Consider the following 17,388-nt stretch of genomic DNA (forward strand, 5'->3'; position numbering starts at 1 on the left):
CAATTTTCCTGATCACCTCCAACTGACTCCATTTTGGGAAAGGTGAAATATAAAACAGAAATGTGTAATCTAGAAATTTTAGTCACAGAAAGGGACCCAAAACACTGGGTTGACTTATCCAGCGGGTCAGTGTAAATACGGTAGTTTTTCTCGTATCAAAAAGGGAACAGCTCCTTCTCTGAGTAGAGGTGGGTGAAGGTGAGAGGTTCAGAACCCTCCTGGAAGCGACCAAGATGGGCAAGAACTTTCTCAACACCGCCACTTGGTGCCTTTTGATGCAGCTCTTTGGTGTCCCTGCAAAGGAATCTAAGAAGAATCAGAATCTGAAGGATTGCATAAGACTTTGTGTAGTTTTGTCAGCTTTTCTGTGTTAAAAATCAGGCAAAGTTATTGCTTAAAACTGCTGAATCTGTCATCACGGCTAATTATGTCAAAAGTTTTCCTTCTATGCTTTTTCATCATCTTTTTTTTAACACACGTGTGTTTTTCGAGCTCGGAGCCGCCCTACACCTGGTCCTTCCACCCACACATCACCAGCCACCATTTAGCATAGTTCCCTCCTCATCTAATCCAGGTAAGCAAACCAGTTATGTCTGTGAGATTTTATTAAGTCTTTTGGCATCATTTATTTTTGTTTTGGGTCCTGCACATTCTTTTGTTACATGCCCTTAAATGTTACCTTACCATAGATCCTACCAAAAGCCATAATTTTGGCCCCCATACCCTGTCCTTAAACTTATATGTGAGTCAACTGAACGTTGAGTATAATGCGGAAGATAGAATGAATATTCGGGATCAAGTATTAGCCGGGATGTCTCACATGTGGGTTGGGACACATCCATTGCAAGCCTTTAATGGTGGAGTTTTTAGTGCTGAGCTGGTGTGCCCAAACCATATTCAGCACTCTGGAGAGCTCTTTTAAAGCTGGCCAAATCCAGAATTGGGTTTTCCCTACCCCACTGGAAATAGGAAGTCACCAGCAGCTGACTGCTACTGCTCTGGAATTTGAGTTTTGCTACTTCTCTTTCATAGGAAAGTTGAGGATTTTTATTTTTTTGATCCTGAAAGTCGCTTCTCTCTCGCAAAAAAAGTACAGTATGTGACTTTGTTTTTTCTCTCTAAGCAATTGCAGCTAACTAAGAGATGGGACAGTCCCTGTGCCTTGCCACAGCAACTGAGCTGTTCCATGTTCTGCGCTCTTCCTATTGATCCCTCCCTTCCTCGTCGTTCTCTTTTAATGCACATCACGGGTGGGGAAGGAGCCGTGGAAGTGCTTGGATAATTAATATGAGCAAGGTATGCCACAATTCTTAATAAAGATGCAAACAGTTAGAATGTTAGGTCTGAAATCTACTCAAGGAAACAGAAAATAATTTACACGGCATGGAATTACAGTGGGCTCTCCATAGTTTCTGGGGCTAGGGGCACAGAACCCTGCGAGTATGTCGACTGGGCAGGCGTGCGCGCACGTGCAGCCCTGCGCGCGTGTCCTGGCGTCTCGTTCCAGAGCCCCGCAAGGTGTGCCGGAACAATAGGCGCTGGTCGCTGCGCGTGCGCGCGCCTAGCGGCGCCGTGCCGCGCGGCGGAGGCACGAGGGCCGCCCGTGCCGAGGATCCCCGCGAGTTCTCTCTTCGACGTCTAACGTGCATTTGTCTCGACTGCCTTTCTAGTGCGTATCTGCAGGGCCGGACGGGCTAAGCGCGTGTGCTGCCCCTGTCTGACCGCGCGGCTGCGTCCGCGGCCGAGTCTAGTGTGTGTCGGCCCGCGCCCGCAGCCGCTCAGTCGTCACTGGGATAATTAATAATTTTTACTGGTTTCTATTTTTTATATCTCTCTAGGGAATGTTTCATTCAAGAATTGATAAGAAGGATTCTTGTCATGGCGCATCATGACTAGAGTGAACCCCCTGTTCATGCAGGCCACTTGTTCCAGTGTAGTGGTCACTTGTGACCCAATAAAAGATCCAGGACAGGATCCGGATATAAAAGGACAAGTAATAGGAACGGAAGGTTTGGAACTGGCAGTGTGAACCTGTGACAGAAGGGACTGCACGATAATCGCCATTAACAGACCTTAAAATGAGCCTTGATGTTGGCTTCTGCGACAAGTGGAGTTTAGCAAGGGATGATTTTAATACAGAATTGTGTACGAAACACCTTTCTCAAACTGCATGTCTCGAATTCTTTGCGAAATCTTTAAGAGGTGAACACTGAAATGTGTGCCATAGCCAATGAATTTTGCAGTGATTAGCAGCCCTATGATCCAGAGTGGTTCAATTCTTCATGGATTTGCCAATATTTGGCTTTGAATTAGCTTAATAAAGAGCCATGAGAATTGTAAAGATGTCTGAATTGCTTCTTCCGTTCTTTGCAGGAAGGAAAGAAAATGGGGAGTGAGTGTCTCTGAGCATGTTGACGTTTTCGTGCGTGTTCCCACTCTTTTGCGTGAAATGCATGTCCATTTTCTTCTCCCACAGGTTAAAAACCACACACGTCTTGGGCCACGTTTGAGATACGGCATGGGTTTCACATGCAAGGAATCTTTCAGGTCTTGCAAAATAGGTTTTTTGATATGTTTCATTACATTTCCCTCTTGCCATCCTAAGGGTGCACTCGGTTCCTTCCTAACAAACAGGTCTTGGGCTTCAGCAAACTTGCAAGGTAATAGCCAAAGTTTAATAATTAAAACTAAATGCGGATTAACTTGATTCCCCAGAAGAAAGTATTTTGAACTGCATCATCCAATTTTTTCGCTGAATTTCAACAAGCTCTGCGATTGTATAGTAAGCCGTCCTACTTTGGAAAAAGATAGCGCCTGGGCTAAGCCCGATATACTGACAAGGCCATGCATGATATCCTGTACATGGCCCATGATACTTAAGTAGATAGCAAGTAGTTATATTAGTACAGTGACATAGTAAGTCCCCCGCTCAGGATTCTCAACTCTTCTGCTGTGATTATATATTGGTTGTTTTGTTTGCTGTCAGAGCTTCAGCTCATTGTGATACTATGAATGAGAGTGTAATCCAAGAACTACAGTCACAATAGCCGTCTCAAGTCATCAAAAGCCATGGCGAATCTATCTGTAATGTGGCCCTCCTCTTTTGGCTACGGTCGTCCACTTTACTAAGCATTGTTGTCTTTTCCAGCAGTCAATATCAATCCCATGATGTATGAAGTAAAACAGTCTTAGGGCCCATATAGACAAGAACAGGCCATAATAAGCTGCTTCAGGTCACTTGAAATGACCCCAATCTTAAGGAGGGTCAGAAGCTGTGCCAAAGGACTGCACGCCAGTTCCTTAGGGTGGAGTTCATTGCTTTGGTGCACTTCTGGCCTCTTAGGATGCATACATTTTTAAACAACATCTTCCAAAGTTATCTAAGCAGCTTTATTTTTGGCCTGTCTGTGACGGGCTCTTAGTTTAGCCCTTTTGTCTTTTAGTATGAGTTCAAGACTTTATTTTTGACTTTCGCCAACACCACATTTTTGATCGTTTCAGATTCCACGGTAGATGAAATACTTTGCCTAGCATTACATTTCCAAATAATTGAATTCCTCGTCTTCTTCTGGCTGTCTAAAGGCCGCTGTTACAGCAATACACAGAGGTTTGGAATACAGAGCAGGGATTATTCTGACTTTTGGTATTCAGGGAGAATGTATTGATCTCATGATCACCTGTAAGCCCCAGATAAATAATAACGGTTTAAGCGTCTAGAAACAATATCAAAAAGAGCATACACACGTAAATGGAGGAATTAGGGTGGGAGAAAGGGCAAGGAAAGAGGGGAAAGATAAAATTTTTGCTTGGGCACTGGCTCATGGTATGATACTAGGAAATGTCACTACTAATACTACTTTTCATTCACAGTTGGTATTGATACAGTCTGTGTTCAGTCGTTTAGAGGGTCCCCTCCATGACCTTCGCTATAGTCAACATCTCAATTAATCTGACTTGCTACAATCTCTGTGGAACCTGCCAGGGAGCAAATCCAATGTCTGAGCATCACAATGAATCAAAAGTTAATTAATGAGTCTCCTTTTGAAACTCCCCCGCCCCAATCGGTTTCATCACAAATACCACTTCCAGGAGGCAAGCCCGGTCGTATCAGATGTTGTGAGATGTGCCTAGTGAAATCAACATGAAAAAGAGAAAAACAGATGTAAAAACCATATAGCCCCTGTATTGATGGTTTAAAGAAAGCTCTAATTATTATTATTATAGTAGTATTATTAGTAGTTTATTATTATTGTAAGCTTTTATTTATATAGCACTATAAATTTCACAGCACACAGCACAAAAAATCCCTTTTTAATTAAAACGTTCCTGCCGCAGGCTTACAGTATAAAGACACAACACAAAAGGAGAAGGGAATGGTTGATCAGGTCCTGGAGTCCCTAGGGAAGGGGATCAGGTCCTGGAGTTTTCACTTTCCTTTCTCTCTGAGTATGGACCAGCAAGATGGACTGGAGGAGGCTCTGTTTTTTTAAGGATGGGCCTCAATGGTGTTGGGCCCTGCCATTTCAATCCTCCAGGTTGGATGGTTTCTTTCTCTTTCTCCCTCCATGGATGATGGTCATAGAGGGGGTGGGGGCCTTCTTTCAGGGAAGGCCTGATGGAGCTGGGATCCCTTTCTACCCTCTGGATGATGGTGGATGGAGGGTGGGCTCTCTTCAGGGGAAGGCCCTGATGAGCGGGATCCCTTTCCTCTGGATGATGGTGGATGGAGGGGTGGGCTCTTCTTTCAGGGAAGGCCTGATGGAGTTGGCTTACCCTATCAGATGAGTTGTGGAATTCTAGAGTTGGGAGAGTGTCATCCCAGTGGTCATCTAGACGACTAGACCAAACTCCTGGTGATGCAAGCAACCCACAGTTAAAGTATCCCTGGAAGATGGCCAGCCACCCTCTGATTCAAGGCTGGCTATTGAACAATACATCACAAAGCTTGATATGTCCTATAAATCCCTACATGGTGATCGTGCTGAAGATTTTCAGACATATTGTGCACATCAAGGACTTATCCCGTGAAGATCTAGAAATGCTTTAGGAGCAAACCGTACACAGGGAAGTCCCAGGAACGGTTTGTTGCTGGAGCATTCCCAGATCTTCATAGGATAAGTCCTGGATGAGCATGACATCATCTGAAAATCTTCAGTGCAATCGCGTGATTATGCCGGGAGTATGCCTTTTACTCCTGGCTCCCCCCCCAATCTGATAATCTCCTTAGAGTTGGAAGGGACCACAAGGACCATCTTGTCTGGCCTGTTGTCATGCAGAAATACACAAACTACTGCACTCTGGAGAGATACCCATCCAACCTTTTTTTAAAGGCCTTCAGAAAAGGGAAGAGAATGACTTAGGGAATGCTGGTGATGCAGTAGTTAAATGCCTGTACTGCAGCCACTCACTCACAAACCACAAGGTTGTGAGTTCAATACCAGCCAGGGGCTCCAGGTTGACGCAACTTGGCATCTTCTGTAGGTTGCTAAAATGAGTACCCAATTTATTGGAGGCAATTAGCTTACACTTTATAAACCGCTTAACACATCAGCAAGTGGTATAGAAATGTACTTGCTATTGCTAACTTGGAGAAGAGAAGACTGAGAGGTGACATGATAGCCATCTTTATCCGAAGGGGTGAGGAAGCTTGTTTTCTGCTGCTCCTGAAACTAGAATATGAACCAATGGATTCTAATGACAAGAAAAGAGATTTTACCTAAACTTTAGGAAGAACCTATTTATTGTTAGAGTTGTTCAACAGTGGGATGGGCAGCCTCAAAGGATGATGGACTCTCCATCTTTGGAGGTCTTTAAATAGTGGTTGGATGGGCATCTTTCACGGCAGGGGTTGAACTAGATGGGCCTTGTGCTCCTGTCCAACTCTATGTTTCTATGATTTGATTATTCTGATAATGACCCTGTGGCTCAGTGAAATGCTGAGTGCATAGGGTTGAAATCCTAATCTTTAGCTGATTAATTAACTAAATTAAGCAGATTTAAATCTTGCAGGCCTGAATTTTGCTAAGCCCGCAGTCTTTGCTGAGAACATCATAGTCCAAGCCAAACTGGATGAGATGCCTAGAAACTAGGCATGTGGGATGAGCAGTTCTCCCCAGAGATGTTTTTTCATGTTGAAATTCTTTCCCCATGGACAAAACTATTCAGGCATAGCTGCTTAGGGAGAGGATAATTAGTTTGGGGAAAAACTGTTGGGATAAACAGTTAAATATTCCCTTCCTGAGAGCTGTTTTCCTCTGGTTTTGCTCATTTGCCACCATGGCCCCCCATTACACAACTGCTTTGAATTTTAAAATTGGTAGCAAATTTTTAGCAGTAAATGTCATTGTTCTTCTTGAACAACAAAATATTTTTTTAAAGATGGTTTGCATCTTTTAAAAGAATATTTTCATAGAATCATAGAGTTGGAAGAGACCACTAGGGCCATCCAGTCCAACCCCCTGCCATGCAGGAAATCCAAATCAAAGCATCCCCAACAGATGGCCATCCAGCCTCTATTTGAAGACCTCCAGGGAAGGAGACTCCACTACACTCCGAGGAAGGAGTGTGTTCCACTCTCGAACAGCTTTTACTGTCAGGAAGTTCTTCCTAATGTTGAGGTGGAATCTCTTTTCCTTCAGCTTGCATCCATTGTTCCGGGTCCTGTTCTCTGGAGCAGCAGAAAACAAGCTTGCTTGTTTCTCAACAAAGCACCTTGTGTCATCTGTAATATTTTTATTTGAGCACAGGTTTCTATGAATTATATCCCTCTTCCCCAAATGCATGGATTAATTTGTGAATCTGACTGCAGAATCATAGAGTTGTAAGAGACCACAAGGACCATCCAGTCTGGTCCCATTCTGCCATGCAGGAATTCACAATCAAAACACTCCTCATAAATGGCCATCCAGCCTCTGTTGAAAAACTTCCAAAGAAGGAAACTCCACCACACTCAGAGGCAGCATTTTCCAATGTCATACAGTTCTTACTGTCAAGATGTTCTTCCTAATGTTGAGGTGGAATCTCTTTTCTTGTAGTGTGAAGCCATTGCTCCATGTCCCAATCTCTGAAGCAGCAGAAAACAAGCTTGCTGCATCCTCCATATAACACCTCTTCAAATATTTAAACATGGCTATCATGTCTTCTCTAAACTATCTCTTCCCAAGGCTAAAAAAGAGGCTGGATGGTGATCTGTCCAGAGTGCTTTGATTGTGTCTTCCTGCGCGGCAGGATGGGGTTGGATTGGATGGTCCTTGAGGTCCCTTCCAACTGTATGATTCTATGTGGGCTTCCCATTGAGGCATCCCATTGCCTGGTTTAGAAACAACATGCTGGGCTAGGTGACCCTTTGACCTGATCCAGACATCTTGCTTTTAGCTTTTATAAAGCTTCTGACATTCCACATCTTGTAGATCTTGACTTTTTCACCTCCCTCTTGCCACTTACATCAGTGGGAACACTCTGGATGTGCGTGGCATTTGATGATTCACTTGCCTTATGAATATTGACTTTCCAGATTGCAGAAGACGTCAAGGCCAGCCTGGTGTAATGCCACCTTTTTGTTTGTCTCTGTACGAGCAAATGTTGAAGATACTCTCTGCGATGTCTGTTGGCGCACATTGTGATGTTTTTTGTTCTCAAGGGATTTGTTATTTCAGATCCCATTATCAGACCCTTAGCTCTGGGTCTCGATAGTGGGGTCAGTCGATGGTTTTGCACTATTGCACTTGCCCCACAATTATTTCCAAATTGAAGAGACGCAGGAAAGACTTTAAACTGAGAATTTGTCGCACGTACTATCTGGTGATTGCCTTTGTGCCTGCCAATAATGCCATGGGAAACATGTCATTTTCTTTCTGCCTCTTCACCGATCAATATGTTGCTTGAGTTAAGTGATTGGATGAAGTTTGGCGGCTGAGCCTCCTTGCGCAGCTGGCTCTATCTGGTGTCAACCCCAGGGATGGGGGTTGATGGCACTGGTTTGTACTGGGCAGCCACGTAGCTATCACCAAGAGAGAGGGAAAATGTTAGTGATAAAAAGAAGAAAGAAGGCACTGATTTGCATAAACCTTGCTCATCAGTGGAGAACTAGTACCTCAGAGAAGGACCATGGCAAACCTCTCTTCTGAATAAATCTTGCAAAACAGACAGACAAATCCAAGTCCCAGTGTGGTGTAGTTCTGGATTAGGACTCTGAAAGACCAGGGTTTGAATTTCTGTTTGGCCATGGAAACACAATGGGGCTGCAGCTGCACTGCAGTCACAGCTCCATAGAATCCTGGGATTTGTAGTTTGTTGGGGCACCAGAGCTCTCTGACAGAGAAGGCTAAATATCTTACCAAACTATAATTCCATAATATTGAGTCATGGCAATTGAAATTGTGCCAAATTGTGTTATTCTGCAGTGCAGATGCATCCTGGGTGACCTTGTGCAAGTCACATTCTCTGAGCTTCAGAGAAAGGCAATGGCAAAGTTGCTCTGAAGACCAAATCTTTCCAAGAAAATACTAGGAGAGGAGAGCCAGCATGTTGTGGTGGTTTTGAGTGTTAGACATGGACTCTAGGAGACCAAGGTTTCAATGCATGCTCTATCATGGGTGGACAAGTTGCATTTTGGCAGCTTCAGAGGAAGGCTATGGCAACTCTGCTGTGGACAAATCTTGACAAGGAAAATGTCTGACAGAGTTGTCATAAGTTGGAGTCAACTGCAAGACACAAAAAACAAGCAAATTGATGGCCAGAATCCTGTTACAGCTTGAGTCTCTCGTATCTGGAATATCCAAATCCAAAATTGTCCACATAGGTGGCTGAGATAATGACACCTTTGCATTCCGATGGTTCAGTGTTCACAAACTTAGTTTCATGCACAATGTTATTAAAAATATTGTCTTCAGGCTAAGCATGTAAGGCATATACAAAATATAAATGAATCTCTTAGTTAGACTTAGGCTCCGTCTCCAAGATATCTCATTGTGTATGTGCAAATATTCAGAAATCTGAAAAACTCTGAAATCCAATGCACTTCTAGTGCCAAGCATTTTGGATAAAGGAGACTCAACCTGTAGTGGCCTATGCACATGTTTGGCCTGTTCTGAATGGGGTGCAAGATGCCTGTTCTGTAGCCTCTTCTGCCCCATCTAAAACCACCAACCCCAGGCAGCTGCTAAGTTCAGTGGGGCCATTCCTATGGTGGTGTAGGAGAGAAGAAGAGGACTTCCTTTTGTCTCCACTGCCTTTTGATACCGAGAGGCAGAGGAATTGGGGTATAATTCCACTTTGTCTGCCTAAAGCAGGGATAGCTTGTGTGTGTGTGTGTGTGTGTGTGTGTGTGTGTGTGTGTGTGAAATAGCCCCTCAGAGAACTTGGAGGGAAGCAACCCCTTCTGCGTTCCCCACAAAACTTTTTTTAGCCCCAAATAGCCCCAAACACACTCTGTTTAATGCCCCTTGAGCCATATTAGGGGCAGGATAGGCCTTTTAAAATAACAACTGGAAGTGAGTGAAAATCACTTTCTGCTTACTGCCTGTTTTTTTAAAGACCTCTCCTGGGTCTAAATTATCCTGTGGGGAGCAAAAACTCAGTGAAAATACCCCCTAGAAGGCACTTGGGGGCATTTTTCCTACCCTGGGGGTCCACACAATGGCCCTATGGGCCCCACAGAGTCCACCACAGACCACATTTGGTCCACCGCTGCTCTAAAGCAAATTACAATGCAAAGAGGAATCAATTCCCAATGCTTGTTTGCTTCTTTCCATCCCCCTCCATGGGGTTTTAATAGCCTTAGCAGTGACCCCAAGGTTTTGGCAACTGCCCGGGGAAAGGGAGGCATAGAGTGGTTCTGCTATGTATGTGCCATTTAGGATCTCGGCCAGTATGTAGAGACACAGCTGAAGTGGGGTGGGACACTTCTTCCTTTTGTGCTGTCTCCAATTTTAATATTTTCCCTGGGGGCAGGGCAATGGATTTGGAATTGTATGTAAGTGAAGCCAGAGGAGAAATACTTTTAACTGATTATGGACTGCTAAAAAGACAAATGAATGGGTCCAAGAGCAAATCAAACCTTAACTCTGCCTAGAAACCAGGATGACTAAACCTAGGCTATTGTACTTTGGACATACAGTTAGCCCTCCATATTGATGGATTCTGCATTCATGGTTTCAGCCAACTGTGGTTCACAAATATTCACACACACACACACACACACACACACACACAATTTCAAAAAGGAAGCCTTGATTTTGCCATTTTATTTGAACAACACCATTTTGTTTGTAGTAGGACTTGAACATTCATGGATTTTGGTGTCTCTGAGAAGACATGACTCACTAGGAAAGACAAGCATGATAAGGGATCTTGTAGCAACTTTCAGACTAACTGTGCAAAAGAAGTTGTTGGCGTAAGCTTTCATAGACATGGTCTATTTCCTCAGACGTCTACGAAAGCTTATGGTGCAACCTCTTTTACACAATTAGTCTCAAAGATGCTGATGCTTTGATTGGGAGTTCCTGCATGGCAGGGGGTTGGACTGGATGGCCCTTGCGGTCTCTTCCAACTCTATGATTCTAAGTCTATGTACTGTTGGAAGATTTTTTTCCCCGCATTCTCTCTCCCCCTCCTTAGATAGATAGATTTTCCTGGGTGCAAATCCTTCTGTTTCCCCTCTTGTAAACATCCCATTTGCTCCTGCTGAATCAAAGGGCAATCACTTTGCAAACTGGTAAACAAACACACACAGATAAAAAGGATTTCCCCCTGCTCTGTTGGGTTTCCCATCTTCCTCCTCTCTGAGCTTTCTTTAGAAAGATGATGAGATAAAGATTTCTTCTTTACCTGAACTATTTATTAGCTAGATTAGGATATAGTTTCTATGTATATGTAGATTAAAGCCATTAGTAAACTTTTGTTTAAACTGCAAGCTACTTGTAATTTTTTTAGTCCTTCTCAGTTTTTAGAGAAGCATAGTTAGACAGGGACACCTTTCTGTTACTCTGCTGATTTAAAGCTAGAGCCTAACAGGCTTGGCTTTGACATTTTTGATATTTAAATATTTTTGTTTCCTTACCAAAGGCTGAAGCCTTAGGAGACTTGAATTGCCCTAGAGCTACAAGATCCCTTTGTATGCTGATGTTCCAGACTGACACTGAATTCTAGAATTCAGCCCCTTCCCACTTCTCTTGCAGCTGATACGGTCCCTTTAAAGCTGCAGCCCATCTACTCTCACAAACACTTCCCAAAATGGAGCACTGAAAGGAGAAGTTGGATAATTGTTTAAAAGGCAAATAATTATGCCATGACTAAGTTTAAAGGTCTCTCTCTCTCACTTACTCACTCAAGCAGGCAGGGAGCAGATGGGATGCCCCCATCTCATTTCAGTGCCCCATCCAGTGGGAGTGAAGGTGAGTGGTAAGATTGGCAGGAAAACAAGAAAGGCTATTGGCTGATATGGATATCCAGCAGTGGCATGGGGTTGGAGAACTATCCAGCTGTGACTCCCAGCTTACATGCAGACTGATGGCACCTTCTACTGAGGTCCTTGAGAGGTCCCAGCTGCTATCGTAATCATTTTGTGTCTGGCTACGGGGCAAAGCCACACACTCCAATCCTCTGTGTTCTCCATTAGTCACGGAATGGCAGTTGAGAGGACCTTCGCAACAAAATCATCAGTACTGGGTCTCCCCTACTTTGGTTGTTGTAGGGGGCAGTATAGAATACCAACCTATGCAACAACCAAAAAAAGACATACATGGGAGTTATGTTCTGCTCCCCCCCACACCCATTGATACCTGAAACTGTGATTAATAGGAATCTCAGTTATTTTCAGTGAAACAAACAACTTCTGCCCCAAGAATACCATAGACTCACAATGGAGGATCTAGACATGCCTAGAGGGAGAACTTCTCTAGGTATTTCTAGGTACTCCAGCGCAATTCTATGGCAAGCTTAGGCTCCAAGTTGACCATAGAATTGCACTAGAGGATCTAGAAATGAGATCCAGCATGGCATAGTGGTTTGAGCATTGGACAACAACTCTGGAGACCAGGGTTCGATTCCCACTTAGCCAAGAAACCAAGGTGATTTTGATTAAGTCACACTCTTTCAGCTTCAGGGGAAGGAAATGGCAAACCTCCTCTGAACAAATCATGCCAAGAAAACCCCATGATGGGGTTGCCTTACAGTCTCCATAAGTTAGAAATGACTTAAAGGTACACAACACACACACACACAGAGAGAGGGGGGGGACTTAGAAATGCTTAGAGAGAACATATTTTTTTCAGATGTGGATACGTGAAAATGTGAATACTGAATCCATGGATATAGGGGTCATAGATGTGTATGTCACTAACAGGATGCCAGTCTCATTGTGTTAAGTGATGCTTCTATTGAATTGTAATATTTTACAAATGAATCAAGATACCAAAAGTGCAACATCCAGTGAGCAATAGTACTCCCATGTGCAACTCCTGTTCTTCAACCTTTCGCTCGATGTGGATGTTCTGCTTGGGACAAAAATATTAAGTCACTTCCATAGAGGATTCCAGTCACCTCCCCCCCCTTCCAGAATCAGACATGCTCAAAACTGTTTTCATTTTTGTGGAGATGGGAATTTTTGACAGTCCCTGGCAGATTTTAGGGCAGAACATTGGCCTCCAGAACTTCAGAGTCTGTCCACCCTGAAACACTGATAGTTCAGATTCAGATTACTAAAGCGCTTGGTGTATATGAGGACAATAATCTCTCCTAATAGGATTTCTCTAATGTGTTTGGGTTTGTACACCAGGGGCATGACCCCTGCTCAGTAAACAGACACTTTTCTGTTTCTGGATTTTCCTTTGGGTAAACTTCAAACCACTAATTGGACCGATGCACAATTTTGCAGATACCTCATCTGACTCTTTCCAGCAGCACACACTATCCATCTCTACTGCAACAGGTTTTTCTGGACATAAAAAAAAATTGTGTGTGAGGGTTTTCTCCCTTCTACCAAGCAACTAAACTCACGCTGGAGCATGGGGCAAAAACATGATTTAGCCTAGAGCAAAATGTAACAAGGTGTTCCTTTCTGCTGCCAGATCATGAAAGCATGAAAGGTGAGTCCTGTTAAGAACTAAGATGCATCTAGTGAGCTTCCTGTCTTTAGGTTGGCAAGTGGGCTAGACAAGATTGCTCCAGTAACTTTTTGACCCTGCTAGTTGGTGACCTTTTCTTATTTGCAAAATGCCTCCTTAGAGCAATCTCATTTGGTGGTCTTATTTCCCTGGGTCGCAGGACATGAGTGCAGGCAGCATCTACCACACACCAGCATTTAAAAAGCCATGTTCATTTCAGTGAGAAAGAGTGAGCCATGGAAGGCAGCAAAAGGACAGCAAAATATTAATTGATGTTATTGTTATTGGCCAAGATCACTGTTGTGACTGCATAGTATAAAATTGCCAAATGGAGAGTTTTGTAGTGATTGTGCTACACAGACCTTGTGTTGAATGGCAACATTGCACAAATGAACACACACTTGAATGTGCAGCTGAATGGATAACCAAGTTGGCAGATGCATCCCATGTGCATACACATTGATCTACATTCACATCTATATATGTAATTCTGTTTCTGCAACTATGTATTAAATTCAGATGTTGTGCATGGCATGAAAATACTGAACCATTACTACAGGGAAATGGTGGTTGTTGTCATCATGTGCCTTCAAGCCATTTCCAACTTATGGCAACCCTAAAGTGAACCTATCACAGGGTTTCCTTGGCAAATTTCTTCAGAGAGAGTTTGCCATTGCCATCTTCTGAGGCTGAGAGTGTGTGACTTGACCAAGTTTCATGGCTGAGTAGGGGTTTGAACCCTAGTCTCCAGAGTCATAGTCCAACACTTCAATCACTATGCCATGCTAACTCTCACAGGTAAACATTCTAAACAACACAAGCAAGATTCCAGCCATTTGGGTTTTTTACTCACAGGAATGGGGAGAAATGTTTGTGGTAATTTCTATCTCTTGTGTCCAAATATTTTGGCTGGCTATGCATCTTGATCTGGGTGAGTGGGATGTGTGCATGTGTCAAGTTGCTGCTGCATCTCAGATGAAAATGTCTTGGATTGTCCCTGTTGATAACACAAAGCCCTGCATCACTTTACGTATCACATTCTCAGTGGCTTTGCTCCTCAACTTGTTGGACTTTGGCAAGTTTGCCAGGAAGATTAGAGGGAAGATAATTGATCGCTGGTGGCTTCCATGTTAGCTTGGCAGGCAATCCGACTCCAGGGTTGAATCTGAATCTTATGTGAGCTGTCCAAGGTGATAAGTTCTGTTCTCAAACAGGTTCAACACCTGAATTATTTCCTGTCAAGCTGACATGGATTTATAGCAACCCTGTGAATGAGAAATCTCCAATGATGACCAAGCACCATTGGTCATTAGCTGCCCTGTTCAGGTCTTGCAAACTCAGGGCAAGCTAAACTTTCCTTGATTGAATCCATCCACTTATAATGTAGACTCCCTATTTTCCTACTGCCTCCCACTTTATCATCTTTCTAATGATGCATGCCATCTTATAATATGTCCAAAGTATGACAGGCCTCAGTTTAGTCTTCTTGGCTTCTAGGGAGAATTCAGGCTTAATTTGCTTAAGCTGTTGGACTCATTTATTTGTCTTTTTAGCTGTACATGTTGCATGTACCCTGCAGAATTAATGCAGTTTGACACTGCTTTAACTGCCATGGCCCAGTGCTATAGCATTCTGGGCTTTGATGTTTTGTGAGATATTTAGCTTTCTCTGTCAGAGAGCTCCCAGGATTCCATAGGATGGAGCCATGACAAAGTGGTATCAAACTGTGTTAATTCTGCAGTGTAGCAGCAGCCTCAGGTATCAGAGCAGTCTATGGTTCAGAATTCTCTTTCAGTATTAAATTTCAAATGAGTTGTTAGCAATATCACCGCAATGCCATACAATTTCTTGAAGGATGGAATAAAATCTGGTGTGAATTCAGTGCCCCACTAACATGGAAGCCATTTTTTCCAGTGGGAAAGATCCTGTGTGGAGCTTGGTTTTAGGGTGACTTTCTGAAAGTCAGATCATATTTATTGTTCTAACTGGAAAATGCCCACAGAGCAGATACATTTGCTGTGGAATCTGTGGAAAGCCAAGTGCTGTAACCTTATGTTTCAATCAACTGTCTCTCATGTTTGCCATTTCGTGATGGGTTTTTCGTATATTTGTACCTGGCTTTCCCCCCTCTTATCATACATTTAAACTGCTTTCATTTTGTTTTTGTTTGTTAATTTTATATTTATACCAGAATTTTCAAGTAATATGATTTACATGTTCTTAATATATAACTTCCTTTTAATCCGGAGTTGGAATATTTCTTTATTGCCTATAATTCTCATATTTTGAATGTATTAATATTATATTTTCCCTGCCTTTTTAGATACTTTAAACTCTCTGTCTCACTTAATCTTCATCCAAATTATCTATTTTACATTTTTCATTTCAGAAAAGAAAAAAAATCCTTTCCCTCTTGCTTTCTTAATATAAATTCTCAAATATATACTCTTTCCTATGATTGTATATATTGTATTAAGAAGATGTAAATCACTGATGAAATTTAAATAGACTTTTGTCTGTTTATATAAGGAAAAACAATGAATATTTTCTTAGTTGTACTGTTTTTAATGTTGTAAGCAGCCCTGAGCCCCAGTCTTGGGAGAAGGGTGGGATAGAAATAAACATAATTATTATAATAATATAGTATTTGTGGTTTTATGCTTGTTACTTTTTAAAAATAAGAATATATTAAAGAAATCAAAGAAATTTCAAGTAACATAATGCCTTTTCCTTTTCTTTCTTTCCTTCCTTTCTCTACCTCTTCCTGCTTTTCTTCTTTAGGATTGTGGAAATATACAGCAGAAGATTACAGGGTAACTACTATACTTAGTACTCTCTATCCATATATTCCTTCAAGTTCCCTGTCGACTTATAGTGACCCCATGAACTTTAAAGGGTTTTCTTAGGCTATCCTATGTAAAGCAGCTATCCAGGGTGCTAAACCTGTTTTAAAGATAAGTGTTAGCACCTTGGACAGCTCCTTGAAGTTCAGGATGAAACTTAAGAATACAGTAGTTGTTTGTGGAGTGTATCTAAAAGCACTCTGGAAAAATGGCGATATATAGATATGAGAAGCAAACAGTGATGCAGTAAAACCCAAGAATTACAGTGTGGGAAACTGTCAGGGATCTGGGGGTTCATGGGGAACCTGGACAGGCAACCATATACCCAAAGGGGGAAAAACCCCTAAAAATTTTCGCTCCCAAATGTGTCCCAAAGCCCTCTTAGGGGAGTGGGAGGCAACAATACCATGCTTTGTTCATTCTCTGGGTTGTTATGGACTTCTGTGTGTACACATGCCTTCAAGTCACCTGTCAAATGATGGTGACCCCCATGAATTTCATAGGGTTTTCTTAGGCAAGGAAGAGTACTTGGTGGTGATTTTGTTGCTAGTTCCTTCCTCTGAAGTATAGCCTACAGCATTTAGTATTCATTGGCGGTCTCCAGTCCAAGTATTAACAGGGTTGCCCCTGCTTAGCTTCCAAGATATGGTGCCTTCATGATATATATAGACTATGTTGTGGACTTAGGGAAGGCTTTCACCCTCTTCAGCTGGGAGTTACTTGGAGGTCACCTTCTAGATCACTTTCTTTTTATAAAAAAATGATATTTCCTGGCCCTTAAATAACAGTAGAAGGGGGCAGAGATGTGGCAAACATGCCACCTTGCCTGCCAAATTTCATATTTAAAAAAATATATTTAGGCAGTGTTGGAGAAACAAACACAGTTCCAAGAGCCCACTCTGTCCCCAGTCCTGACTTACAGGTCAGAGCAGTGGCACTTTCTGGTTAGCAGTGATGATGGCATCATCAACCAGTGCCCTCAGGTCTTCCCAAAACAGGTTCTGGAGAGGAATTTGCACATGTGCAAGACACCAACTGGATTTCAGCCGATGACATACAGATGCCCCATGGCAATCACTGTTTTCCCATTCTATTTCTTGTTGCAGTTCAGGAGCGCCTAACAAAACAGATAGCCGTTGCCATCACAGAAGCCTTGCAGCCTGCTGGGGTTGGTGTGGTTGTTGAAGCGACGTAAGTTTGTGCAAGCTCTGCTCAGCTTCCAAATTGGGAGAGTTGGAGAGGTGTATTGTTTGGGTTGTTATTGTTATGTGCCTTCAAATCAGCTCTGACATGTGATGATCCAATCCTAGAGTTTTATTAGCCAGATTTCTTCAAATGAGGTTTGCCACTATTGCCTTCCTCTGAGGCTGAGAGAGTGTCACTTGCCCAAGATGACCCAATGGGTTTCCATGGCTGAGTGGGCATTGAGCCTATCACTCAAA

General features: G+C 42.8%; 1 protein-coding gene across 1 annotated transcript in view; it reads left to right on the forward strand.

The window, feature by feature from the left end:
- The window catches only part of GCH1 (GTP cyclohydrolase 1), a 64,687-nt gene that overhangs the window by 38,906 nt on the left and 8,393 nt on the right, over positions 1-17,388 (forward strand). The window contains exons 4-5 of the mRNA XM_042445949.1: positions 15,885-15,916; positions 17,053-17,137. Coding sequence (XP_042301883.1) covers positions 15,885-15,916; positions 17,053-17,137 — 117 coding nt within the window. The remainder of the gene's footprint in view (positions 1-15,884; positions 15,917-17,052; positions 17,138-17,388) is intronic.

The sequence above is a fragment of the Sceloporus undulatus genome, chromosome 1, assembly GCF_019175285.1.
Source record: "Sceloporus undulatus isolate JIND9_A2432 ecotype Alabama chromosome 1, SceUnd_v1.1, whole genome shotgun sequence".
Lineage (NCBI taxonomy): Eukaryota > Metazoa > Chordata > Lepidosauria > Squamata > Phrynosomatidae > Sceloporus > Sceloporus undulatus.